The following is a 24,487-nucleotide window of genomic DNA, read 5'->3' as shown; positions in this document are numbered from 1 at the left end:
TACATCGATGTAATTTGGCCATTATGGGAACTTGATCTTCTGAGCCGATCGTGAGAAATTGCAGAATTGTTGTGCTTCATAAAACTTAAAAAAACGCAGGTTTATCTCGGTGGGACACCCCTCAGCTGAGGCAGCCCACCTCCTCCGAAGCTACTAGAGTTTTAAAGTCTTGAAGGGAAGGTATAGTAACCACGGCAGCGAACCGAACGCAGACAGAACAAGAATTTGACGTGAAACAAGCTGCTAACTATCCCTGGGAGCTATTATGCAGGGCTCGATGCGTATCGACTCACGGGCATCGCGCAAGTCAGCCGCGGTTAGCATCACACACAGGCCAGTCGACTTGACGACGCTGTCCAGATGGGAACGAGGGAAAATGCAGAGCAGATCTGAAACTATGGAAGATTCTTTTCAAGGACCCTTGATGATAGCGCCCAGCAAGAGATCTGCCTACTGTGGAGTAGTGTAGACCTCTCGGCAGGACGAGCAGTATTGAGGAGCGTGGTTGGGGGAGCAGAGTACGGTTTGGTGGGTAGGTCTGTTGATCGGCATGGTCTTATGTTTTTGGGGTCTGTGTGAAGTCAATGCATACTCGACATTTTCAGGAGTGCACGCTTGGACAGTCTCTTGGAATTATCATATTCATTGGCAAACTATAATGTGGTGGGCATGCCTCGGCTGCGAAATGCTTACCATGCCTATGAGACTTGTCCATTATGTCACAACAATGTTGCCATGTGTCGACATGTTAAGAACAGATTACACAATCATACACAGTACATATCAGAAAATATTGAGAAACAAAAAATCAAAGTAGAAATCATCACTAGTAGTGAGACACTCCAGTGCAGTCCAGCAGAGACCGACTAAAGACGATTGAATCTGCAGCGCGCGCAAGCGAGCAAGCGGCATTGTCGGCATTCGTAGATAAAGTGCGGGAAGTTGTCGTGGCACTCTTCGCACTGATGAGCGCCTTTGACACGCTTCCAGTTGTCGTGGTCACACTCGTGGTCTTCCTGGAGGTTCTGTGCCACTTGTTGAACTTCCTGCTCGGGTGGGGGGTCGGCTCGATCTCGACCGGCAACGTGTCGAGCTCGGAGCAACAGCCTTCTCTCATCCCAGATCGCACAGGTGCACAGTTTCCAGGTAGAGCCGCAGACATAGCAGAACTCGTACCTACAGCGACATCTGTGGAAAGAGAGATATCATGAGTGTGAGCTATGTGACAAGCGGAAAGCCATAAGAAGAATAAGGGCTTTGACCTACGTGATATGGTTGCATCCTATTCCCAACTCGATGACATGGCTGCATCGGGCACAGCGCTGCCATCCCTGCTCGGCTGCAAGGTTTAGAATAGTCTGGTCTTCAACCTGGTCATTCTCGCACTCGGTCCCTGCATGTGCGGGCCGTTTACAGAGAGAGCAAGTCTCTTGTTGACAGACCTTGCATGTGCCGATGTAGCCGTGCACCTGATATGGCATCAAGTACTGACCGCAGCCCGCTCTGGAGCAGTAGGTCTTGTACGGATCTTCCCTCTCAATCAATTTGTCCTCCAGCTGCTTGGCCTGTCGATGGCCCAGATGATCCTGGAGCGTCGAGGGGGGAATCGGCAGACGGCAGCAGCGGAGCGGCAGCAGCGACTCGTCGGCCAGTGCCTCTCTGACTAGACGTAACACACAAGCCTTACAGTACTGATGCGAGCACGGTGTCTGCATCATACTCTTCAAGGGCTGTTCCTCCAAGCACGCAACACACTCAGCCGCGCCAGTGTCATCCAAGGGGGGCTTTGCGGCGGTTTTGGAAGACAACCCAGCGCCGTATCCGAGAGCAGCTGCAGTGCGGGCGGGTAGCAGAGAGGAGATGTCGGCCCCATCTATCTGTGCCAGGATCCTGGTGGCCTCCTGGGTCTGTTGCGTGGCTAGACGCTGGGCTGGCTGGTGCTGGGCCTGTTGCGCCTGGTTCCCATATCGAAGAGCGAGCGTTCGGTCGGCGAGTGCCCTGCTCTCCTCCTGCGCAGCTAAGGTGAGTGCCAGGCGGTCGTCGTAGGTTGCTCGATCGATGCTCAGGGCCATCTGGTTGTCATGGGTGGTCGTGGCGCACTGTTGGATCTGGGATGCCCATTCGCGTAGCGCGACTTCATGATCGGATGGTCCACTATTATTGTTCCTGGCCCTGCAGGCTTCGATCTCCTCCTGCACATCATGGTGGAGCAAACTCAGGATTAATTGTGCGGAAGCTTCATCCATCCTGGTTAAAGTGCTGTTGATGGGGTTTTGGGTGTGCGAGATGTGTTGGGGCTGTGGACTTTGATAAGTCTATGATCAGAAATATGGAAAGTGGTCGCAGCTTACAGAAGAGAAGTGCAGAGGAGAGAGCAGCAGGTTGCTTTGCCAGCTTAAAGGGGTTGAAAGAAGAAGTGAGGAAGAAAGGCGAAGAAGAAAGATAAAAGCAGAAGACAGACAGATACAAGAAAAAGGACGGTGAGTTTGAGTTGTGTTCAGTATGCATTCAGAATGACAATGAAAGCGGGAACATAGTTGTCAATACTGAAAGTAGTCATCAAGGATACAATTAATGGGAGCAGTGCAGTGCAGTGCAGTGCAGTGCAGTGCAAGGCAGTGCCGAGGAGCGGCTGGCTGGATTCTGAGCCTGCTATATAGTCTTTCCTATCTAGGAAGGCACAAACTTCCGGGGTAAGCGACATCATCCTGAAGCAAGCATAAAGTCAACTGCTTGTGAGTCGACCTCGTCCTTTTATGCTCTTCTAATCCATGTCCTAGACTTGTTCAATCCCTAACTTCCTTGATTCTATAGCAACATACTATTCACCTTCCAGTCCCTCTTGTCCTCTCCCTATCTCCCGGCAAATTCTAATCTCCAACTGCATCAACAACTTCAATCATTACCCATGCCTTCCTTAGCTTCGCAACGTCTTCCTCAAGAGAAATATGCCAGAGTCGAAGACTGGATCTTGAGAGATGACGAAGACCCGCCGAGATTCTACAGGAAACTTCTTGCAGACCAGACTTCGATTCGTGCAAGTGAGTCTCCCCATCACGATATTGATGGAAAATGTCACACTACTACAGCCCAAACAGCGCAGCCCAAAGCTCTCGCCCAGAGCAATGCTGACGCTACCTTGCCAGAGGTCGGAGGATGCTCACCCTCCCATCTCGCCGATGCAAAGCCTACTGCACTGCAGGATGAGAAGCTTGATAGTTACGAGCGCCGTATGAGGCACAAAACCAAGGACGACCGATATGACTATAAAGAGACCAAGGTCCAGAAGAAGCTCGAACGTCTTTCAAAGCATCTCAGGCGAGCAATCGCCCACAAGTTCCATGCGCCCAATGTGGCCCAAGATCGATTGACGGTAAGTCATGTCCTCTGAGCTACTTAGTATATTCCCTTCATAATATGACGATGCTGATGAGATACAAGATCAATCATCGCCAAGACTTGGGAATCTTCAAGAAGGGAAAGACCTCTTCCCCTATCAAATCTAGAGGTACGCTTGCCTCAGACACGCTCGAATATCTCTTACATATAGATTTTGACTGCGCTCTAGTCCCCATACTTGGCTTTTCAGAGGAAGACTTCCTGGCAGGAAAATCTCAAAGCCTGATCCCTCGGAATGATGTATCTGAGACGTATTTCGGACCGCTCCCAGATCGTGACACAGCAGATACAACCAGATGCGAGATGCAGAAATCAATTCGTCATGAAGATCACCGGTCACAACACGGCACAGATGGGAAAAATGGAAACGTGCTAAGAAATGCTATGAGATCGCCACGTACTGCCTTGGACCTGTCGTCAGACCCCGACCTGGAAAGCCACACTAGAAATCTTCTGTGGGTTAATTTCCGCTCTCCCACGAAAGCCACTCCGGGAAAAAGGCTATGGACTCTGGAGGATTTACACCGCTTACTCAGGGAGAGAGAGACCCTCTGGGACTCGGGGAAGAATGATACTCAAGCCTCGCAACGCAGCAGAATATCTCTTAACAGAGACTTTCTCAAACGCATGTCCTCGTCATCGCCCATGCGAACCGCAACCACTGCGCCTATGCCGCCCAAGAAGATTCAAAGAACTGGAAGAGGACATGCAATTCAGCGGGAGCACAGAGATCCAGGCATCAAGTCTCGAGCTACGATATTATCGGCAAATTCTAAAACGCCTCCAGAATACGCACACCGACAGGAGGAATCCTTGCGGAAAGTCACCAGAGACTGGATCACTCCGACAAAGTCATCTCAGCATATATTACCCTGTGAAGTTTTACAGAATGAAAGGCCCAATATGCCAGATGTGCCATCTTCTGAGGGCAAGGATGAAGTGTGCCGTCAGGTTTCTTGCGATGCCCAATCGAACTCGACGTTTGTCACTTCAAGCGGGCATAATGAGATCATCGATGACTGCTTCCCATTGAGTCCCAGCAAGGTGGACTATGCTGCCCTCGAAGCTGCGTGTGACGCCATTTTGGCTTCCGAATCGAACTTCTTCGAACCTCTTCAGGAAAGTTTCAGAGAGATTTCCGCTTCAAGTTTCGAGCCTGGGATTCCAACACGGAGGCCGGAGAGTGCTCTGGAAAGAAAGCCTTCAGCCAGGGATACACATGAAGACACGCATGGCTACGCAAATGACGATCGGACATGCTACTACTTGTCAAGCCATTCGGGGGACAGGTCGTGGAAAGCCCCGGCAAGCGGTGCGGTGAGAGATGTGCCTCTCTCAAGGTACATTACGACAATCTATGACGGCGGTCTGTTCACTGAGAATGAACAAATGCAAACGCGCGCTGAGTTTACCACCCATGCAGAAGGCTGCTTGGAATGCAGACTGCGACAAGGCTCTGGCTCGCATTGCGAGCCCACAAGGCTACAAATTGATGTCAGCGATAATCTGAGAGGGTTTTGGCAGCGAAGGATGTTGTATTGACGGTGTGCTATATTTTGTCAACTCTTACTCCCCCAATATCTTGTATTGGTATTTTGATGTTGGGATGATTTTGCATTTATTGGAGCCAAACTCGGTTGTATTTGGAAGTGAGGATGCTTGCCACGATTATTTGAGGAGATGAGACTATCATGTATTCCTAATTTCTGGGGATATTCAAGATCAATTGAAGATCAGCATGACAAAGAAAATGAAATATGAGTAAGAAAAAGGGGGGAAGGTACATCAGAGGGGCTCGAAATGAAGCCAGCCTATGACAGACAGTGTAATTGATTGACCAGACTGTCCAGCCTACCATGACCCTTGTTCTCGAGTAGGTAGCCCCGAGCTGGCTCACTAGGTTGGGGTGTATCTTGGCCGTAGCCTGGAGAGCTCCCTGTCAGGTCCCGAGAGCACGGTCAGGGGTCACAAGGTGTCGTGCCCGTCTAAGTTAACATACCTTGTTTGATGGGGCTTGGCATTTAAGCTTGATACATCAACAAACAGAACTGTTTTAAGAAACCTCCCAGTATGCTCCCAGAAGCTCTAGAATGCTCCCACCCTCTTCATTAGTCTAGATGATAAGCAAGCCGCGCTGTCTGTTCTCCTGGAGCCTCGACGCCCTCCACAGGGTAAAGCTCAACAGTGATCGGTACTGTAATGGCCATGAGAGAGTATATTGCTTTTTCTTCCCTTTCCTTACTGCGGTAAAAGTGACGTTTGTAATCAAAAGGCTCAGTACCCTGCTATGAATTGCGACCCTGACACTTCCATTGAGTCACCAGCCTTGCAGGGGAACCTCAATACAACAGGGCTATCCTACTACCCCTCCACAGCTAAACCAGGCTGCCATCTGAGGAGAATGATGGAGCGAACCAGACCCCTGACTGATTACGCCAGCTTGCAGGAGAAGGGGCAACGTAGCAGGATCTTGATAGGTGTCTACGTAAATGCATGGGAGGAAGGGTATGCGATATAGGAAAATCAGGCAGAGAGACTAAGTCGTTCAGGCAACAGGCAACAACCTGGGAGTGGATGTGATGGGGCCCATTTGCTGAGTTGACTGGACGATAGAGCCGTCACGACAGAAGTACTATGCGTCTGGGGGCCCAGACCGTGGACCGGACTGCAGCAGACCTAACCAGGTAGTCGGGTCAAACACGCTTGCAAGGAAGGGTACGGAGAATGAGTAAAGGGCTGCAGGAACCGACTTGTCGGGATGTTTTTGGTTTGTCGCACTTGATTTCCGGTGCGGATTGAATGGTGCTGCAACGCTTCTCTGGGGGTGGTCTGGCTGCATGTGCAGTATTGAGACCCGAGGAATCGTTGGGCAGTGAACTGAGCTTAGAGCTGATGTTGTGCGTGTACCTTGTTGCTTGTTCGTTGCTTTTTCGTTCTTGGCTGTTTGGCTTCCAGGATATTTGCAGGAATAGGGCCAATCACTCAGGCAAAATCTTACGGGTTGTCTTTCTCCAGCAATGCCCTTGATAGTGTCAGATAATTGATCGAAGTCATCCTACCTGTATTACCCATATAGATTATTAGTGAGCCAAACCTTAGGCTTTGGAGTCATCGACGAACGATCTAAGCCACCGCCAGATTCGCAAGTCAGATCTGTGAGAGGATGCAGCCAGCCCCCAACTGAATTGTCAGCGGCAATAACGCAGGAAAAGTAAATTCGCCGCCGATCCGGACCCGAGAACCAGGAAAGGACTCGGATGGAGCCTTCCTGGCTTGCATTTATCCATGCAGTGTTTCAACTTCAGGAAGCATATGACCTGAGACTCTGATAGGCCGGTCAGAACTGTCTAGTTCTTACCGTAAGTCCAGGAGGCATTCACTGTGTGTACGCCAAGACATATGTGCAGATTTGATGGTCTGCTATCACTTTCTAGTTCAGCCAACACGAAAAGCAGCTGAGGGGTCATCCGCTTTGGGGTGTGCGTTGCCGCTTATCTTTGGTTCTGAGGATATCATCTCCGCGGAGGAAAGTGAAGTTTCTTGATCAAGCGTATGTGCGCGCGTGTGTACATACTAAGGTACTATTGTCCGTTGTAGAGAGGCGTTGTCGCAGGACATTGTGGCTTTAAGCTAGCTGACCTCATTCACGCCAGAGTCACCCGGTTTATCCCCTTTGTTGGGTCAGTCACTAGTGGCGAAGTGTCAGAAATACCACGTACTTACCTTGCATTTGGCAGTCTTTGTCAGGTTCTTAGCTGACTTCGGTTGCGCTGCGCAGCTCAAGAGGAATTCGCTACGTGGAGGAGTTAAACCCACAAAGGAAGGAGTCGTATGATACAATAACCTTACTTCTTTCTGACCTGAAAAGGTACAGATCAACTCTGGCTATCAGTTGATTGTTCCATCATGTCGACTTGTTGCATTGGCTTGCTGCACTATGCTGTGTACAGATCCCCGGCCGGAGGGTGGTTCGAAGCTCGTCAATGGTCTCGTATGGGACTTTAGTGAGAGCTTGGCTCAGCGCAATTAGATCAGCTGGGGAACATGGAGGTAGGCAAAGAGAAGCTAATGTATCTGTCCATTGTGTCTGGGGGTTGTATAAAGAGGTACAGCAAGCGATGGGTGGGAAAGCACAGAAGATCAAACCAAATGCGAAAAGAATGGCCAACAAGCAAGATCCTCCTTCAGCTCGAACGGCAGCTGCGACTACTCAACGTCCAGGCTTGACTTCACTTCCAGCGCCATTGATCGAGCGCAATCTTGCAATTCATGAGGAACTCAGTGAAATGGTCTGCTTGCCCCATTCCTCTACCTCTCCCTCGTCTTCCTACTCTCATTACACGAAACTTGTCGTCTTATACCTACCGTGCCACTAACATCCCACCTCAGCACGCTCACACAGAGTCTACCGTGCCATCATGGATCGACTCTCTCATCGCAGAAGAACGCATCCACGCTTACTACTCCCAGCTCGGCGTCTCTCTTTGCGAGCCCCCGGCTGTTGCCAACCATGATATCGAATCAGGTATGGAGCAGCTCCTCCAAGTCGACTACTCTTCTTCCACCAAGCAACAGCCGAGTGCCCGACTCGCTGCTAGCTCGGACAACCAGGTGCCTGCTTCACTGAAGCTCTTTGAGAGTAAAGTCGCCCTGGATCAGACCAACATCCGCCATGAAACACCGCTGGAGCGCTTCCTCACGCCGGGATACAGCGATCCGTGCTTCTATGCCCAGCCTGCACTGGCCCAGGCGGGCATCCAGCTGGGGAGCTTGGAGGGGAAGGAGAAAAGGAAGCGAATGGCGAGGGAGAATGTGGAGCGTGTCGTTTCTAGGAGGGTGGACTCGTCACCCTAACCCTCTTTTGGAGTGTCTCGCGTGTATGCTCTCAATCCGTTTCTTATGCCACTGGGAAGACGTCCCTTCTGCCCTGTAGTACGCCGGGCCAGATTTCTAGGTGCATGCTAAAGACTTGGATAAGCCCTAAGTAAGGCTGATATTTGGGGTATACCTTTCTAAATAAACAAACAAATATGCTATGCTATGAACTCAACACCAGAGATCAGACCTGTTATCTCCAGAGGAAAATCTCCTATTCACTGGACATTTTTTGGAGGCGCAAGATATATCCAAGTGACCAAGCCCCTCAAAAAGCATCTGAGGGGCTGCTCCGAGAAAAGGGAAAAGGTTCGCCTGATACCATCGCGAAACTCCTTTCACTACAAGAATAGGATGCTGCAACGGTATAGACCCTCGGATATAGACAGCGCGAGAATCCCTTCCCATATATAAACCCCTCCCCTTTTGTTTCCACTATCGCTTATAGAGGGGAGAGAGCCCCCACAGCCCCGGCTCCCTTGAAGGCAGCCTTGTTGCTTACGACCACCTCAACGGGGTACTTCCACTCCATGAATCTCGTCCAACCTGCATAAAGTATCAGCACCTCATCCCGGAGGCATAATCAAATTCAAAGGAGGGGGTGGGATTCAAGGCAGCATACTCCAATAAGCGCATTTCCGGCCCAGATACTTCCCCACGAACGGAACGAACACCATGGTCAGAAGCATCTCTAACTGCTCCAGACTTTCGCGCCATTCCTCCTCCGCGTCGGAGTAATCTGAGAGGGTATCGAGGTCGGAGACGGAGGTACTTTCGGAGGGGAGAGAGGCGATGTCGTCGTCGGAGGCGGAGGAGTAGGATCGGTCGCGGGAGGAGACCATGTAGGCGGAGGTGGTGAGGGAAGGGTTGGAGGCGGAGGGCGAGGCAGACATTTTGACGGTGGGAGGGTCGGTGTGGTTATTCCCAAAGTATAGAGTACTAGGTAGCAGGTTGCGTAGTCTCGAGGAAAGATGCGGGGATGAAGTGGGTGTTGGGTGTTTATTGGTATCGTCGGAGGTGATGGCAGTGGTGAAGAGAGGGATGGAATGGTGTCAATCGGGAATCTTCGCAATCAAGCAGTGGCCTGCCTACCGCCTGAGCAAGGAATTCAGCATGAGCCAACTTTGGTCGAATGTGAAGGTACAGCAAGGTATCCGAAGGATAGCAGCGGATAAGGCTTGGAGCTCGGCGACGGTAGTTCTTGTTCAGTGACGAATCGGGTTGGGGATGGTCTGATGTAATCATTCCAGGGGACTGAGGCAGAGAGGCGACGAGGCAGCAAGGCAGGAACAGTCAGGCAGAAAGGCAGCCAGCTCGGCATTGTTGGTGGCCTGAGGAGGCGACCGACAGTACGGTAATGTAAATACGGTCCTGAGTCACTGAGTGGACAGTCACGTGAGGAGACCCGCGATAACGAGAATCGCCCTCTCGCAACCCAAACCAGCAACAACTCAACGGCAGATCTGAAGAAGATCGACCTCATCAATCTTTGCGAAAAGTATTCTCTCTGTCCCTCGAACTTTTATTCTCGGACTGTTCTGTTCTGCGTCGCGTTAGACTGAGAAACCCTTTGAATATCATAAGCGCCGAGCCAATATGGCGGACACTGTACGTCACAAAGCCCGTTTTCCCTTTACCGATTGCCCTCCCACATTTTCTTCATTCATTTCATACCCGCTGCTGCTGCTCTCCAAACCACCTTCGTCTTTGCCTGCGTCAAACAACCCTCTTTCTTCCCCAGCTCCTGTCGATCACGTGGTGCTGGTAGTCAACGAGCAGTGCTATCCCTGAGAGTTTTGCTGTCAGGGCTTTTTCATCCTTCACTTTCACATAATTTCGGTGCCCCGCTAACCTGTTGGGCTGTCCGGTTCCCCGATTAACAGGTCGAACCCAAGCAACGCAAGTCCGTCGCATTCAGTGAAGGAGACGTCATCATGGATACCAACGGCGAAGTCACAGAGACCCCTCAGGTTGAGAAGCCCGTTGAGGCTGCTGAGGGTATGTCTTGATACCTCCCCCCTCCATGGCCGGGGTGATTGTCCTGTCCAACCCCCAAAAAATCTACGCGACCGCCTCAAGCTAACACCCTCTCTTCCCCCGGGATATAGACAAGTCCGTCGACGAAGTTACCGAGCTCTTCAAGGGCCTGTCGAAGAAGAAGAAGACCAAGAAGCCCAAGGACACGGAAGCCGGCGAAGGCGATGAGGCCTCCCCCGCCGGCGACGGCGAGTTCGACGTCTCCGCCCTGAAGAAGAAGAAGAAGTCCAAGTCCAAGAAGGTCGACACCGACGACTTCGAGGCCAAGCTGGCTGAGGCCGGTGTCACCGCCGCTGCCGGCGCCGGCGAGGAGAAGGAGGAGGAAGTCCCTGAAGGCGACCACGAGGCCGGTACGGGCATCTGGGCCCACGACGCCACGCAAGCCATCCCCTATGCGCTCCTCGTCTCCCGATTCTTCTCCCTCATCCAGAGCCACCACCCCGACCTGCTGTCCAGCGGCACCAAGTCCTACAAGATCCCCCCGCCCCAGTGTCTCCGTGAAGGTAACCGTCGTACCATTTTCGCCAACATCGCCGATATCTGCAAGCGCATGAAGCGGTCCGACGACCACGTCATGCAGTTCCTGTTCGCCGAATTGGGTACCAGCGGTAGTGTCGACGGTTCCCGTCGTCTGGTCATCAAGGGTCGTTTCCAACAGAAGCAGATCGAGAACGTCCTGAGAAGATATATCGGTATGTGTTCATCCCCATCTTCCCTTCTTATACCCTCTTTAATCCCACTCCGTATTCTTTACCCTTACGAACTGCCACTAACTCCTGTATAGTCGAATACGTCACCTGCAAGACCTGCCGCAGTCCCGACACCGAGCTCAACAAGGGTGAGAACCGTCTATACTTCGTCACCTGTAACTCTTGCGGTTCTCGTCGTTCCGTCGCCGCCATCAAGACCGGTTTCCGTGGACAGGTCGGCCGCAGAAAGAGACAGGGTTAAACGATTTAAAAGCAGGGAATTTAATTTGTTATTCCCCCACCCCAAAGAGGTGCGGAGGGGACAAAAAGAAAAGGGGCGGAGAATTGGAGAGGAAGAAAGAGGGGTTTTGTGCGTTTCTTCTATGGAATATATGGGTTTTTGCGTGTGGCATGGTCCCTTTCCCTTTCTTTTTCTTTTTTTCCCAGCTTTTACTTTTCTTACCTGCCTCTCTTTACTTCGTGATGGACACGGTTATGATTTCATATTCCCAACACTTCCCCCTCAACAAATTCTCTATCTTCCTCTCGTATACAAAGAGCTTCCTTCTTCCTTTTTTAACTTTTTGGATTATGTATCCTCGTTGTGGTGAGGATCATGTCGGTATGTGGATGATGGGAGGTTATGTGGAATGACCGTTAGTCTTTCTTATGTCTGTTGCTGGTTCGGTGATAGGCGGTGGTTTGAGGGGCTTGAGGGAGTGTAGAGAAAAGTAAGGGGAACGATGAGAAAGGAGGATGATTTCTTTTAGCGGCATGATAGGTGGATAAAAATGGCATGACCTACATACTGCAGTCTAGACACCCCGCCAGTTCTGCGTAATCAAGACTATACTCCGAACTGCTCAATCAAGTGCCTCTCCAAACAAAACTCACAAATAGTATCACACGCCGCCAGAGTAGACCAAACCATTCTGGCCATGCATCATTTGTGTCAGTCAGGTGCCAGGTACAATAAAAGGATCAAAAGCGAAAGAAAAGGTATATAACAAGGATCGATAAAAGAGACACGAAACAGGGGAATCGAAAACATAAAACGCTAGCTAATCGAGTGACCATAGGTCCAACGTGCAATGTATGCTTGCTTCAGCTGCTGGATTTACCTCCACTGATATGTGCGAGGAACGAAGACACGTTGCGGGTCTGCATGTACACAGATCCAGGGCCGGTGAATCGACAAGCCAAGCCCTCTCCGGCACTCCAGTTCGAGATGATGCCGCCGGAGGCGACCCGCTCGATCTTGTATTTGCAGTTCCATGCTACTAGATGGCCGTTGTTCACGAAGTAGATTTCGTCCTCGGCGAGCTGAGAAAAGAGCATCTCGAGTTAGAGGTATTGGCTGGCAAGAAGGGAGAGACAAAGGAGGAGAGAGAGGGAGAGAGGATGGGGTAGGGAGCAGAGGGGAAGCCAGAAGTTAATAAAGTGACATACCTCTTTCTTCACAATGGCGCCGAAGCTTTGCATCCACAGAATCCCGGCGCCGAATATCCTGTAGACGAAAAACCCCTCGCCGGAGAACACACCCTTCATGATGCCCTGAGTTTTGTACTCGGTTTTGACACCACTCGTCGCAGCGAGGAACGCATCCCGTCCCACGGTCCACTCTTGTTGGCCGTCGATCCGTAGCGCGGTTATATCGCCTAGGACGGATGGCGCGAGCAGTAGCTCCCCGGGCCCGGTATATGTCGATCGTGCAATCTGGCCGCCTGCCAGGGCTTTCATCCAGCCGAAGGAGAGGGAGCCCCGGAGAGAAATCGAGGGAGACATTGCGATCATGACACCTGAACGATAGGTTGGTCTGTTAGCTTTCCGTTTTTGAAGCATCGAGGCAGGGGATCAGGTTGACAGACCTGGCCTGGCCTGCAATGGACATCCCACCGCTAGCTGAATGGTTAGGAGACTGTTGGTGTCCCGATGGCTGATCCGGTAGCTGCCACCATTGAAGGTTCCCACATCGTCCATGTCAGTGGACGAGGCACCCATGAAGTTAGCAGATGCCAATGGACCTGGCTTGCTACCAAGTGACATGTCCGTATGGGCTCTTGTGAGTGTTGTCCCGGAAGGCGGTCTATCGGAGGAGCTGCGAATGGCCGCATTGGGCCCATATGCTCCAGTATTCTCGGCAGCATAGGCGGCTTTCTCATTCATAGGTGGCGTGGGAGGTTTATTGTCGCCATGCCCAGGTGTCGGCTGCTGGGGCGGCGAAGGGAAGCTGAAATTAGGAGGTGGGTAGCCTGGGGAAGCCTGGGGTGGGGAGTAGGCTGCTATGAATGAGTTAGGGAATGCTCAGCCAATGAGTTGGGTAGCATACTCGGTGCATTGGATGGATCTATTTGACGTTGATCAGTTGGTATAGTGTAGGAAAGTCTGAGATGCTGTAAGACAGACGTACAAGCAAAGGAGCCTTGGCTAGGCGGGGGTGGATATGCGAATTGCTCAGACATGGTTCTCGCCTTTTATCCGATTGTGGAATACCTACGAAGTAATTCTCAGCAGGAGTTATTGATAGAATGGTCAAATCACAAGGTGAAGGAGAAGTCGCGCTCAACTTACCAGGACAGATCTATCTCCACAGAATACAGGCTGCGCAAGACTCAATGGTGAGCGGGGTATATAGATGAATATCACAATATTAGGCCTTTGGTTGCGACAATGAATACGTCAATGAGTTGCTCTGCCAGAGAAACAACTAAAATATCATCAGGGCATTAGGGGAAATAGGAAAAGTCGCTGTGCGAAAGGTCGATCAAAGAACGAGAGGTAAAGCCATCCTTTAAGTGACTCGGCTTCAGACAAGAGATTGATGGGGAGGTATATTGAGACGAGGCCCCCGAGGCCAGACCAAGCGACACTACTGCATGGTGGTCTTCTGTCGGCGCTTAGAGAACGTATCTGACAGCCTGGATGGTTGAACTGGGGGTGGCACGGAGACCTGTCGCATGCTATTGGCCGATGCTTGGGCGCTTCGGGAGGAGTCCATGCCCACTCAATTGATGAGGCCCAGAAAATAAAAGGATTCGTATTAATGGCTCAGATTGAAGGGAGGCATGGCTGAGGAGTTCCCAAGTGTACCGGACCGGACCCCCGCTCGGATGCACATCCATCTGGGAGGAAAGCCACTAGATATAGCCACACCAGTTGTCCAGTTATCGCCCCTTCCGCTCTACAGCTATTTTCCCCTGTTCTGGTCTTCCCTGGTCTCTGTTTCTAGTAACGACAATAACGCTGGACAGCCTTTGTCCCGGGCATGATCGAACACGGTCATCCCGTTGTCATCCTTTTGGTGTATATTGGGCTTCTTGCCAAGTAGCAGGCGAACAACTCTCTCGCTTGCATTGTACCAGATTGCTGTCATCAGAGGTGTAGAGCCAGAATCATCTTGTGCATTAACATTAGCACCATGGGCCAGCAGCAACTCGACCATTCCTTCATAATTGTCTGCTGCTGCGTAGATTAGAGGAGTCCTGCCGTCTGCGCAAACAGTTTCAATATCTCCTTTGCCTTTGTCCAAAAGCAGTTGTGTAATATTCAACTGGTTGTGGCGCACAGCTGTGTGCAATGCGCTGAAACCCAGGTCATCTTTAGCATCAGGATTCGCGCCAAAGTCGAGAAGTAGTTGAGTCAACTGACAATCACCTCGAATAACAGCCATTGACAATGGTGTCATTTTGTTCGACTTGGAGCTTAAATTTGCATCTGCACCATTAAGAAGTAGTGCCCGGGTCCCTTCCATGCTTGCAGATCCAACAGCTTCTATTAGTGGTGAGTAGCCTTCAAACTCGCGAGTGTTGATATCAGCGCCCTGCCGTATCAGCGATTTGATAGCAGAGTCCGCATTGCACTCTGCCGCAAACACAAACGCCTTCTGCATCAAGGCGCCATATTCTTGCCCGACCTCAGTCCATTTGATAAGAATCCAATGAGCGAGAGCATTCTGTGAATTTTGGTACGCCCATTGCAGGCATAGTCGGTCTTCCTCGCCAGGCACTTGTCTCTCGAAGATGATGTCCATACCGTGTGTGAGCCATCCTAGTATGGTTTCCTTAGCAAGAACCTGTTCATCTCTTTCGATATTCTGCGACTGAGTGAGATCTTGACTGAAACCTGAGGATCCTGATGCTGAGCCCCCCGAGACATTGTTTTGCGCGGTGTGCAACGTGTTGCTCTGGGAAATTGGCTGGAGATCAAGATCTTTGGATGCGCCCAAGGCCTCTAGATATGGGATCATCGAGTGATTCGAGGCCTTGTTTTTGAGTATGTGCCACACGATCCAGCCAAATTGCTGGGAGAATCGTGACCACCATGCTTGATGGTCGGTGGAGTTCATCCAATTCAAGCGCCGGCTGAGACCCTCATAGAACTTAGCCCTCGCGTCAAATTGGAGGAGCGATCGCACTTCATCAAATCCGGCCTCTCGAACTACAATGTCACTGTGGCTCATGGCACGTTGACAGAGATAGCCGAGCTCGAAAACACAACGCTCGAGCTCCTCTCCTTCGCAACGCTCGCACAGCCAGCGCGCAACGGAAAAGGCTCCTTTCCAATCTGCGTCAGATATCAATCGCTTAATGTTGGTTCTAACGCTGTCTGAGTCTGCAGCAAGCTTTGGCAGCAAGAGCTTGAGAGTTGGAATAGCGCACAACAAGGCGTCCTCCCTCGATCCCAGGCCGGCCTCCGCGAAGCACGTCACGAGAAGATCAACGCGGTCGCTGAATGTCACAAACTTGTTCTGTGACCCTTCGCGCACCTCTACTCTACCTCCGAGCTCCGTGACATCTCGCAGGGCATTTTGGAGGAACCGTATATAAATATCCTGAGCGGCCATAGTCTCCATTCTATTGTCAGTTTGCACCACCAGTATATCCTTGCTGGTAGTTTCTTTATCGGGAGAAACTCCAAATAGCCGATTGTGAAAGGCGATTGTCTTCGAAGGCACCATATGTGCTTCTGTATGGCGGTGGATCCATTTATGGAACATTAGGTCCGTTTCCTCTTTCGAAGCTTCCGACTCGGTCAGTCCTACAGCACGGACGAGCCTGGTTCGAAGCCATTTGCTATCAGTTTTGATGAGCGACCAAGTCCATAGGCCCAGCACCGCTTCAAGGACTGCCACATCAACCTGCCACTGTAGGGTGTCCTCCGATCTTTTGAGCTTGACAGAGTATGTTTCGTAGCTCGAGTAAGAATTTCTACCAGGTGCTTGAGACTGGATCAGGAGGTCAAAGCTATGCGTGTCCTCGTTGATATGCTTCCAGTCCGACAAAAAATTCATTGTCTCCGTGATCGTCTTTGCCAGGCTGCGAGCTACTTTTCTGATGGGGAGATCATCCCAATCCATGCTCTCATGACTGCCTTCAGATGTGAGTTGAGCTAGTCGCGTTCGTGTCTGGATAGCTCTGATACCCGGGCCATTGATCCGTGCTAGGGCTTGTGTACCAGATGACTGAGGCGCAGCTGTTGGATTAGCCACCAACTCGAATGCTTGTATGTTCTCGAGGTGAAACGTGAAGAAATCCAGCTCTTGTTTCTTGTGCGAGACTAATTGTCTCTCAGGGTTCGAAAACCGGTTCTCTTCTGGCCCGGTCCTTTTCGTCCGGAGAGAGGCCCTCACGATCGACATCAAGAACGTCGATCCCACCTGTGCGAGGATGACGGAGGCATGTAGTCCACGGAAGCCAACAAACTGCGTCACGAAGCCAACGACAGTCGTAACCACCGTGAACACCAGCAATGGTTCCTTCCCGGGATTCTGAGAGCTTCGGACCGATTTGATATACATGATGTCTGTGGTGGCCTCCGCCGCAGGCCCTTCGTTGACAGCCAGGAACGCGCCAAACACCTGGTCTCCCACATCTTGGTCTCCCGGTTGCAACCAGTAGATCTTGCTCGGCGTCGTAGGTCGAATATAGCACTTCGTGGAGGAGCGTTCGATGATGAAAGCACAAAAGAACATCCCGATACTGAGTAGCATAGATCCCATGAAGAACAGTGGGAAAGCATAGCTGACGACTCGATTTCCATCTTTTTCGAATTGATCCGGGAACAGGAAGACGGTTATAGCAGAGTAGACAAGCACGCCTGGAACAGCTCGTTAGAAGAAACACCATTTCCCTTCTTCAATGCGACTGAACGAATCGAGACCGCCATGCTTACCGACTTGCAACACAAACCCCAGAGCGGCCGCAGCGTAAAACCAACCCTGGCTTCTTCTTGCGATCCCTTTGTTCAAGGACAGATTCGCGATGTCAAGCTTGGCCAGGTATTCCTTCTCATCGAGAATCTGCCGGCCTTTCCCGGCCACCCAGGCACCGGTCTGGAGCGCGTCATGCAGGGTCCCGATCCTGCGCACGCGCTGCTGGGTCTGCGGGTCTACGTCCTCCCACACCACAACCTCGAGGACTCGCGGCCGTCCAAGAACCCTGGACACGCCTCCATCGTTGAAGATCTCGGCTGTGCTCTCCGAGACGCAGGACAGGAGTTCGTTTTCTGCCTCGCCGGGGCCTTCCTGCGCCCGGCCCACAAACGCTTTCAAGGAGGCGTTCCCGCAGACACGGATGACGGCGATCACGGCCGTGAGGATGCCCAGGGGAGAGACCGCGAAGATGAAGCTGTCCAGGATGCTGATCGACTCGGAGAGGTATTGTTTGCTCAACCGATCGCCGAAAAGGGAGATCAATGGCGCCTGGATAGAGACCGGTTAGTTGACTATATGGTTGCCGTGGTGGTGGGCGTCTCTCATACGTACCAGGTCTGTTGCTAGGTCGTCCGTGAAATCATCCCATCCTGTGGCTAGAACGCTGGGTGGGATGGCGAGCAATGCGAATATGATCATTTGCCATAACATGGCTGGGGGAAATGCGACTCAATCGCCCACAGCACCTTTATGAACACTGTACGCTTTCAAGATAACTTCTGGCTGGGAATTTGCTTCTCATGTTCCAGATATAGGAACCACATGTGGCTGTCCCAGCCCTGTAGGCGCTATGCCCATAGCCCCCGTTGGGAGAGGCTGAAGCGCGAACTAATGTAGCCTAACAAGCTGGCGGCTGTTCCCAACAGCCCATAGGCCATGATTTGCGTGGCGAGAGACTATTTTCTATCCGAGTTCAACTCGATGTCTCTCGGTGCGTCGACGAGTATCTGCCCCCTTCTTCTATTGTAATCCGATCCTGTACTTGGAATAGTCATTCCGGGCGCATGCAATACGTAAGTCCTCACCTGAGAGCTTTGAGCTTTGAGGCTGCTTGGCGCTAACAGAAGATGACAAGATGATCTATCCATGGAATATCGGATATCCTACTCAGGCCTTCAGCTACGGTGTCCAATTGTGTAACTTTCTGTTTGATGATGTACTGAGTATATCCAGAATTCCAGAACCTGTCAGTTGCTATTCCGAATGGGTCTCACTAGAGCGATTGCGAATCAAGATAGTCACAGAGAGTATAATGGTAAGGATTAGAAAAACAACCACCAACGCCAATTCCATGAAAGTACTGGATTAAACGACAAAGAGCACACAAGGGTGATCCACAAAACTCTATCGGGCCCTTTCCTAGAGTTACCAACTTCGACAAACAAACATTAAAAGATGCTGTTCACAATGTTTGAACCAATGGTCGCACCAGCACCGAAGACAGCTAGAGTGCATCATCAGCATTCAAAAATTCGAAGAGTGCAAATTGATGGGAAGGCAACAAAATGTTTTCCCTAGACAAAACTTACCGGCATTACCCAGTTTCTTGCCAAACTTCTTACCGTGTTCCTCGAATTTGCCCTTCTTGGCAGGGTCCCCATCAGGCGTAGAGCCACTTTGGCTCACTTCCAGAGGCATGTTTCCATAGTTGGTGGGTGGAGGGGACGAGACAGCCTTCTCGTCAATCACGTCGACATAGCTGCGGGGGAAGATACCCTCGAGGTTGGTGCGCTCGTTACGACCACGCCACCCTATATTTTTTGTTAGCAGCCATAAAGGAATTTCGTCGCCATTGTCGGATATGTATAGAATCCTTACAATCAGCGTTCATGTGCTCCAAAACATGAATACGGTCACGCGGCTGCAGAGCCAAGTCGCCGGGGTCCGTCGGGGTGTACGCATACAGAGCCGAGGCGATAGACAGCACGGGCGGGGCCTGGGGATAAGCAGGAGGCGGCGGGACAGCCGGGTTGGCGTACGGCTGCGGCGGAGGCTGCGCTTGGTATGTCGCCTTCTCGTTCAACGAGGCATTGGCGAATTGGTTGACGGGAGGAGAATAGGGAGCAGGAGACGGCTGTGTCTGGATGGGCAGCGGCGCCACTGGCTGCGGCTGCTGGACTGGCGGTTGCTGAGGGGGCACCGAGGATCTACTGCGCTCGTTCTCTTTCGGGAGTTGCGATAAGATCGAGGAGAGTTGTGCACGAGTGATGACTGAGGAATCGGCTAGGAATTCGAGCTCCTACAGACAGTTCTTGAGTCAGGAATTCCAGTACCACACGCCAGTTATAATTTGACTGCAGGGTGTTCAAACAGGTGAGGGGATTCAAACTAACCGATCGGACGTTGCGGAGCGACCGGTTGGTCACGGCCGAGAACAGATCGCCTTGGGATGCCATGGCAAGCTATGTGAAGCGGATTCGAGTGATTCAACGAAACTAAACCAGGGCGAAGCAATCAAGAATGTGACTCGACTCGAAAGGCAGTAGAAGCGCTGGAAGAAAAAGAGTGAACAGACAGAAAGATGGATGAGGAAGATGAGAGGCAAATAATAATAACAGACGAGACGATCGATAATGGAGTGACTGAATAACGGATGCATTGGCCGCAGTCTCCAGTTGGTCCCTCCTCTTCTCTTACTCAGATTTGGTACCTGAGGCCGCTTCCACCCAGTGGCACCCACTCGTTCAGAGCCTGGAGAGGGGGTTGGCTCAGCCCTTGTGGTTGTCTGATTGGCCCCGCGACATTTAGCTTGTCTTGTCATTCCAGGCACCATTATTATCCGTCTATATTTTCAATGTTCAAGGTTACAAGCCCTGCCTGGTGCTCGAGGTTGGACGCTTGATGCTGCTGGAAAGGGGCAAACTTTAGGTAGTGCTCGGCAATCCCACTCGGGAATTGGGGCTCAATGAACTTGTTGGTGCTCTTCGAATGAAACAACCAAAGCCAACATCTGCCAAGGTTCAGGCCGACATGCTCCTCAACCTGTTACTTGGGAAAAGCAGTGTCTCGCTTTTTCTCTTGGCCACACCTCAGATGTGCTATTCTTGGGTCTTCATCCTGTTTGATCTGTCGAAATACTACACTCTTTGCTCCACATGTGTATCAAGCTCTCAATCGCTCCTTATTGCACATCAAGGCACTAGTTCGTTATGCATAAGCTACGTACCATGATTCAAGTGATCTAGACTATGCTCAAAATAGCATGGGTATGATTCAGCAAAGAAGCATCTTGGCTATCTGAGGCTATAAAAGGAAGAACCATCTATCACTGTCTTAGCAGAGTTAAGCAGAGAGCGAGTCCTCGCAATTTTCCTTATTGACTTGCTCAAACCTACAGTGCGTCATCTGTACATTGGTTCTTAGATTCTTGCTAACTCTTCTCTCCCTATACTGTACTACGCTGTGAAGGTTGCGCACAACATTTGCACCTCATCCTCAACAGCCACGGGAAATTCGTAATTGACTGAGTGAGGGCAGCTCGAGCTATCTCGAGAGATACTGGACTCAGAAGGCTTCGAAACACGTTTATGACATCATACGAAGTCCTTTGCTTCTTTTTACAGAAGCGTCTCCCTTTTACATGGTTGTAGTGAAAGCAATTGAAAGTAGACCTTATTGTGGGAAGTATCTATATCCGATATATAAAGATGTGATGCTTCGAAACGATATGTGTATCGTCAACCGAGCCACAATAATCAACAGAGACATATAGGAAAAAGCCACAGAATTAGACAGCAGACCCGACAAGCCAGAACTCATTCTGCGAGCCAACGTGTCGGAATTGACATGCAGTTGTCCTTCATGGAAACTCAAAGCATTCATTGCTGACAATTCAATCGTAACTTGTGTATTGATCGGATCGTAATACACTGCCATGCAATTGTTTAAACAAAGACAGATCGGAAAGACACAACAAATAAGCGAGAAAGACTCATACTGACTCACAGTCGCAACCTGGGTATAGTTCGAGTATGCACACTGCCTCGATGGACTGACTGACTGACTGTACGACGGAGTTAATAGCCTTAATGGCACATGATGTCAGCAGCGATTAAGCCCAATTGAGGTTAGCGCCCAGCGCCCCTCTGACTCCGCCATCCCAAGGGCTCGAGAAGCTTCCGTGGCGGCGATATAAATTCGGCGGGTCTCCAACATCCCTCCTTACGACACATCTCACGCGATCTTTCTCTACCGCCACCTGCTCCTCTACGCCAAAAACTACGCTAACACCATCTTCTTAACCACCCCATCCTCACCACCGTCTCTACACAAATATTCAAAATGAGCGACTGGGACTCCGTCACGCGCATTGGAAGCAAGAACCGTGGTGGCCCTGCCATCCGCGAGACCGTCGTCAAGGGCAAGAGTGCTCTGAACGCCGCTCAGCGCCAGGGTCTCGTCATCGGAACCGAGAAGAAGTACGCCACTGGTAACGCTGTAAGTCATTTCCTCCCTCTCTCGCTTCATGGGCAGCCAACCGCCACCCAAAATCCAAAAACTTCCGAAAGGAGGGGCAACCTGTTCTAACTTGGGCGAATGAATTCAGGCCGGACGCTCCGGTGCCCCCGAGGGCCAGCACTTGACCAAGGTCGACCGCAGCGACGACATTGTCAAGCCCAAGACCGTCGGCCACCAGGTCGCCGATGCCATCAAGAAGCGCCGTACCGACGAGGGCTACAAGATGACCCAGAAGGAACTCGCCACCAAGTGCAACACCACCGTCACCGTCATCCAAGACTTCGAGCGCGGTACCGCTGCGCCCGACCAGAAGGTCCTGAGTGCCATGGAGCGTGTCCTCAACGTCAAGCTGCGAGGCTCGGACATCGGAGCAGAGAAGTTCCCCAAGAAAAAGTAAATTGACTCGGGGGTGAGCCCGCGACTTTTTCTTCCGGGGAAGTTTGCATGAAGTTTCTTTGATTTAATTTCATCTTCTCTCCTAATTCGGCTTTTCTTCCCTTCGAATCGTCTCGGGTTTTCCTCCATCAATTTCGCACTTTTTCTTTTATCCGGATGTCACGTCTAACGCACCTTTTTTTCTCAATATGAGATCTCATGATTCCTTTTTTTTTTACCCAATTTTTTCTCCTTTGTTTATCTGCTGGTCAGAAGAGCGCTGGCCCGGTATTCAAGACGGAGTCCGTTTTTTTTGTCATTCAGAACAAAGATAAAGACTTTTCTCTCCCCGAATCATACAAAATTCGTGATTCTGCTTGGTGGATATTGAAACTTCCTGGTTTTATGCATTTAGTCGGGCGCGATAGAAAATGTTGCCTAGCAAATTGACCTCGGAATTCAAATGATATGTTCATGAGCATGACAAGATTATGAGCAGGAGAGAAGTTGGAGTCATAGGGTGTGTGCAAAACAGTAAAGTAAAGCAAAATAAGGTTTCTTTTATTAGGACACACCATAGCGACCAGAAATAGGAAATGGTACCAACTCCGACTGTATCATGGAACAAATGAAATATAACTCATGCCCTGAATATCGCCTCGAGGTCTTCTTTTTCTCATACCCGCCGTACCGGTCTTGCCTTTCTACTTTTGGGGGAGTATAGTGAAAGAAAAGATGAAACTTCGCCTCATGACACATACAAAGGATGCGTAACTGGTTTTAAAAAAGATGCATTCCGAACGTCAAAATCGCCCCTCCTTCGCTCTACTTCCGCAGCTGCTCCCGCTCGACCTCGTACATGAAGTCAAAGTAAGGCTTGTCGAAGTGGTGCACACGGACGTAACCGTCCTCTCCGCCGGAAGCGTAGGCAGTACCGGCGGGGTGGACGTCGACGGTGTTGAGGGGACCGAAGTGACCTCTGACACGGCCGATCTCGTCCTCGAAGACCTTGTGGTAGAAGCGAGCCTCGAATTTACCCTGGCGGGCGGAGGTGGTGGTGACATCCATGGCGGCCTGACCACCACCCAGAATAACGTAATCCTTCTTGGGCGTGATCGTGGCGCTGTTCAAGGGAGTATCGGCGGGGTAGGTCTTGAGGATGGCGAGGTTACGGGAGGAGATGAGCTGGCAACCGCGTGTTAACAAGCTTGCACGTGTCATGGAGAAATTTAAATAGGACAAAAGGACACTTACCTTGGCAGACTTGTCCTTGGAGGCGGTGATGAAGTGGGTGCGGTCTTGAGAGAATTGGATGTCGTTGATCTGGTGGTCGAACTCGTGGGCCTGGACGTTCTCCAGCTGCTCACCGGTCTGTTTTCCCACATGCCGTGTTAGCAACTCATCTGCCCCGATTCCTCGCCAGTGAAAATATTCGGTCTGCGCACCTTCTCGTCGTACTGGCTGACACTGCCGTCTTCGTGGCCAGCAATGATGTACTTGCCCAGATAACTCCAGCCCGCAACGGTGGCCTTGCTCTCCGTGCAGGTGATCCGCAAGCTGGGCTCATCGGCCTGGTCCTCCAAGTTCTCGCCGTAGTTGATATCGAGGACGGCAATGGTACCCAAGAAACCCATACGCTTCTCCGTCACGGCCAAAAGTCTGCTTCCGTCGGGGCTGAACTCGACCCGCTTCACGGCCGTAGGGAAATCCCACACCTTCACGCACTCGCCGGTCTTGACGTTCCATAGTCGCACGGTGTTGTCTGCCGAGCCCGTCGCCAGGAGAACCGTGTTGGGGCTCACATCGACCGTCCAGATAGCACCCTGGTGTCCGTTGTAGGTACCGAGTCTCTCGCCGTTGGCCGACCACCAGGCGCACACAATTTTATCCTTCGACACGGAGAAAAGAAGATCGCCATCGCTGTTGAACTTGATTTGAGTCAGGGCACGTTCCTGCAAGAATGAAAAATGTCAGCGACTACCATGTTTCCCCATCCTGTTGATCTTCAAGTGTTTTTTGCAGGCGACAGATAAGAGTCTTCCGAGCTGGGAGGGAGGAGGATGGCAAAACGCACATGGCCCGCAAGCAAAATAGGCCTCATCTTGGGCCGACCACGCGATGAATCTGGGGAAAGGCGACGGAATTAAAAGAGCGATGGATCACAGCTGAGGGCGTCTGTGACCGGGAGTCGTATAATACCTGCGTGATGAGGCGGAAATCCTTGCGGGGTGCTGGCGGGCTCACTTCGTCGGCGTCGTCAGGACTAGTTTGAATTTCATCGCACAGTCCGGGCTCGCGCGCCAAGACTTTCCTGATTGAGCCTGTTTTGTCACAGGGTGACCATACCGGGAGATTAGTAGGTCCGGTATTGCTGACTATTTTATCTCACGTGATATGCACAGCCCTGAGAGCTGTCTGCGAATTTGGCTTAGTTTTTTATTCA

General features: G+C 51.2%; 10 protein-coding genes across 10 annotated transcripts; 5 read left to right on the top strand and 5 right to left on the bottom strand.

Annotated features, from left to right (window-relative positions):
• Window positions 1–850: 850 nt before the first annotated feature.
• On the bottom strand, window positions 851–2,297 carry BO72DRAFT_506860 (E3 ubiquitin-protein ligase). The gene is made up of 2 exons (XM_040949246.1): window positions 1,267–2,297; window positions 851–1,188 (listed from the first exon to the last, which is right to left on the bottom strand). Exons 1-2 carry the CDS (start codon window positions 2,244–2,246, stop codon window positions 867–869), a joined length of 1,302 nt encoding a protein of 433 aa, XP_040802598.1. The 5' UTR covers window positions 2,247–2,297; the 3' UTR covers window positions 851–866.
• A 611-nt stretch (window positions 2,298–2,908) lies between these two features.
• BO72DRAFT_506857 (uncharacterized protein) lies at window positions 2,909–3,638 on the top strand (the record flags this gene model as incomplete). The annotated part of the gene is made up of 4 exons (XM_040949245.1): window positions 2,909–3,041; window positions 3,099–3,373; window positions 3,442–3,508; window positions 3,592–3,638. The coding sequence occupies 4 exons, from the start codon at window positions 2,909–2,911 to the stop codon at window positions 3,636–3,638; spliced, it is 522 nt and encodes a 173-aa protein (XP_040802597.1).
• A 4,030-nt stretch (window positions 3,639–7,668) lies between these two features.
• On the top strand, window positions 7,669–8,346 carry BO72DRAFT_506855 (uncharacterized protein; the record flags this gene model as incomplete). Its single annotated transcript, XM_040949244.1, has 1 exon — window positions 7,669–8,346. One exon carries the CDS (start codon window positions 7,669–7,671, stop codon window positions 8,251–8,253), a length of 585 nt encoding a protein of 194 aa, XP_040802596.1. The 3' UTR covers window positions 8,254–8,346.
• A 27-nt stretch (window positions 8,347–8,373) lies between these two features.
• On the bottom strand, window positions 8,374–9,463 carry BO72DRAFT_446798 (uncharacterized protein). The gene is made up of 2 exons (XM_040944388.1): window positions 8,897–9,463; window positions 8,374–8,820 (listed from the first exon to the last, which is right to left on the bottom strand). The coding sequence occupies exons 1-2, from the start codon at window positions 9,165–9,167 to the stop codon at window positions 8,717–8,719; spliced, it is 375 nt and encodes a 124-aa protein (XP_040802595.1). The 5' UTR covers window positions 9,168–9,463; the 3' UTR covers window positions 8,374–8,716.
• A 395-nt stretch (window positions 9,464–9,858) lies between these two features.
• On the top strand, window positions 9,859–11,442 carry BO72DRAFT_446797 (translation initiation factor eIF2 subunit beta). Its single transcript, XM_040944387.1, has 3 exons — window positions 9,859–10,272; window positions 10,383–11,003; window positions 11,096–11,442. The coding sequence occupies exons 1-3, from the start codon at window positions 10,209–10,211 to the stop codon at window positions 11,260–11,262; spliced, it is 852 nt and encodes a 283-aa protein (XP_040802594.1). The 5' UTR covers window positions 9,859–10,208; the 3' UTR covers window positions 11,263–11,442.
• Window positions 11,443–12,104: 662 nt separating this feature from the next.
• BO72DRAFT_457640 (DUF124 domain protein) lies at window positions 12,105–13,462 on the bottom strand (the record flags this gene model as incomplete). The annotated part of the gene is made up of 5 exons (XM_040946345.1): window positions 12,105–12,323; window positions 12,450–12,799; window positions 12,869–13,282; window positions 13,330–13,347; window positions 13,411–13,462. 5 exons carry the CDS (start codon window positions 13,460–13,462, stop codon window positions 12,105–12,107), a joined length of 1,053 nt encoding a protein of 350 aa, XP_040802593.1.
• A 3,667-nt stretch (window positions 13,463–17,129) lies between these two features.
• Window positions 17,130–18,026, top strand: BO72DRAFT_64710 (uncharacterized protein). Its single transcript, XM_040950585.1, has 2 exons — window positions 17,130–17,714; window positions 17,767–18,026. Exons 1-2 carry the CDS (start codon window positions 17,261–17,263, stop codon window positions 17,787–17,789), a joined length of 477 nt encoding a protein of 158 aa, XP_040802592.1. The 5' UTR covers window positions 17,130–17,260; the 3' UTR covers window positions 17,790–18,026.
• Window positions 18,027–18,352: 326 nt separating this feature from the next.
• Window positions 18,353–19,717, bottom strand: BO72DRAFT_446793 (SH3 domain-containing protein). Its single transcript, XM_040944386.1, has 4 exons — window positions 19,545–19,717; window positions 19,030–19,450; window positions 18,741–18,962; window positions 18,353–18,655 (listed from the first exon to the last, which is right to left on the bottom strand). The coding sequence occupies exons 1-4, from the start codon at window positions 19,605–19,607 to the stop codon at window positions 18,600–18,602; spliced, it is 762 nt and encodes a 253-aa protein (XP_040802591.1). The 5' UTR covers window positions 19,608–19,717; the 3' UTR covers window positions 18,353–18,599.
• A 1,694-nt stretch (window positions 19,718–21,411) lies between these two features.
• On the top strand, window positions 21,412–22,293 carry mbf1 (multiprotein-bridging factor 1). Its single transcript, XM_040944385.1, has 2 exons — window positions 21,412–21,648; window positions 21,758–22,293. Exons 1-2 carry the CDS (start codon window positions 21,493–21,495, stop codon window positions 22,064–22,066), a joined length of 465 nt encoding a protein of 154 aa, XP_040802590.1. The 5' UTR covers window positions 21,412–21,492; the 3' UTR covers window positions 22,067–22,293.
• A 136-nt stretch (window positions 22,294–22,429) lies between these two features.
• tif34 (translation initiation factor eIF3 subunit i) lies at window positions 22,430–24,324 on the bottom strand. Its single transcript, XM_040944384.1, has 4 exons — window positions 24,119–24,324; window positions 23,490–23,996; window positions 23,299–23,415; window positions 22,430–23,229 (listed from the first exon to the last, which is right to left on the bottom strand). The coding sequence occupies exons 1-4, from the start codon at window positions 24,143–24,145 to the stop codon at window positions 22,870–22,872; spliced, it is 1,011 nt and encodes a 336-aa protein (XP_040802589.1). The 5' UTR covers window positions 24,146–24,324; the 3' UTR covers window positions 22,430–22,869.
• Between the last annotated feature and the right edge of the window lie 163 nt (window positions 24,325–24,487).

The sequence above is a fragment of the Aspergillus fijiensis genome (genome assembly GCF_003184825.1).
Source record: "Aspergillus fijiensis CBS 313.89 unplaced genomic scaffold BO72scaffold_16, whole genome shotgun sequence".
Lineage (NCBI taxonomy): Eukaryota > Fungi > Ascomycota > Eurotiomycetes > Eurotiales > Aspergillaceae > Aspergillus > Aspergillus fijiensis.
This window is presented reverse-complemented; position numbering and strand designations above follow the sequence as displayed.

Excerpts from the sequence above, each read along its gene's own strand:
- BO72DRAFT_506860 (XM_040949246.1), bottom strand. The coding sequence starts at position 2,246 with ATGGATGAAGCTTCCGCACAATTAATCCTGAGTTTGCTCCACCATGAT. Across the intron at positions 1,189-1,266 it reads ATAGGATGCAACCATATCAC|ATGTCGCTGTAGGTACGAGT; the intron begins GTAGGTCAAAGC and ends CTCTTTCCACAG.
- BO72DRAFT_446798 (XM_040944388.1), bottom strand. The coding sequence starts at position 9,167 with ATGTCTGCCTCGCCCTCCGCCTCCAACCCTTCCCTCACCACCTCCGCC. Across the intron at positions 8,821-8,896 it reads CCGGAAATGCGCTTATTGGA|GTTGGACGAGATTCATGGAG; the intron begins GTATGCTGCCTT and ends TACTTTATGCAG.
- BO72DRAFT_446797 (XM_040944387.1), top strand. The coding sequence starts at position 10,209 with ATGGATACCAACGGCGAAGTCACAGAGACCCCTCAGGTTGAGAAGCCC. Across the intron at positions 10,273-10,382 it reads GCCCGTTGAGGCTGCTGAGG|ACAAGTCCGTCGACGAAGTT; the intron begins GTATGTCTTGAT and ends CCCGGGATATAG. Across the intron at positions 11,004-11,095 it reads CGTCCTGAGAAGATATATCG|TCGAATACGTCACCTGCAAG; the intron begins GTATGTGTTCAT and ends ACTCCTGTATAG.
- BO72DRAFT_64710 (XM_040950585.1), top strand. The coding sequence starts at position 17,261 with ATGTCAAGCTTGGCCAGGTATTCCTTCTCATCGAGAATCTGCCGGCCT. Across the intron at positions 17,715-17,766 it reads TGGCGCCTGGATAGAGACCG|GTCTGTTGCTAGGTCGTCCG; the intron begins GTTAGTTGACTA and ends CATACGTACCAG.
- BO72DRAFT_446793 (XM_040944386.1), bottom strand. The coding sequence starts at position 19,607 with ATGGCATCCCAAGGCGATCTGTTCTCGGCCGTGACCAACCGGTCGCTC. Across the intron at positions 18,963-19,029 it reads GGAGCACATGAACGCTGATT|GGTGGCGTGGTCGTAACGAG; the intron begins GTAAGGATTCTA and ends CAAAAAATATAG. Across the intron at positions 18,656-18,740 it reads CAAGAAACTGGGTAATGCCG|CTGTCTTCGGTGCTGGTGCG; the intron begins GTAAGTTTTGTC and ends GATGCACTCTAG.
- mbf1 (XM_040944385.1), top strand. The coding sequence starts at position 21,493 with ATGAGCGACTGGGACTCCGTCACGCGCATTGGAAGCAAGAACCGTGGT. Across the intron at positions 21,649-21,757 it reads AGTACGCCACTGGTAACGCT|GCCGGACGCTCCGGTGCCCC; the intron begins GTAAGTCATTTC and ends GAATGAATTCAG.
- tif34 (XM_040944384.1), bottom strand. The coding sequence starts at position 24,145 with ATGAGGCCTATTTTGCTTGCGGGCCAT. Across the intron at positions 23,416-23,489 it reads TCAGCCAGTACGACGAGAAG|ACCGGTGAGCAGCTGGAGAA; the intron begins GTGCGCAGACCG and ends GTGGGAAAACAG. Across the intron at positions 23,230-23,298 it reads CCAAGGACAAGTCTGCCAAG|CTCATCTCCTCCCGTAACCT; the intron begins GTAAGTGTCCTT and ends CGCGGTTGCCAG.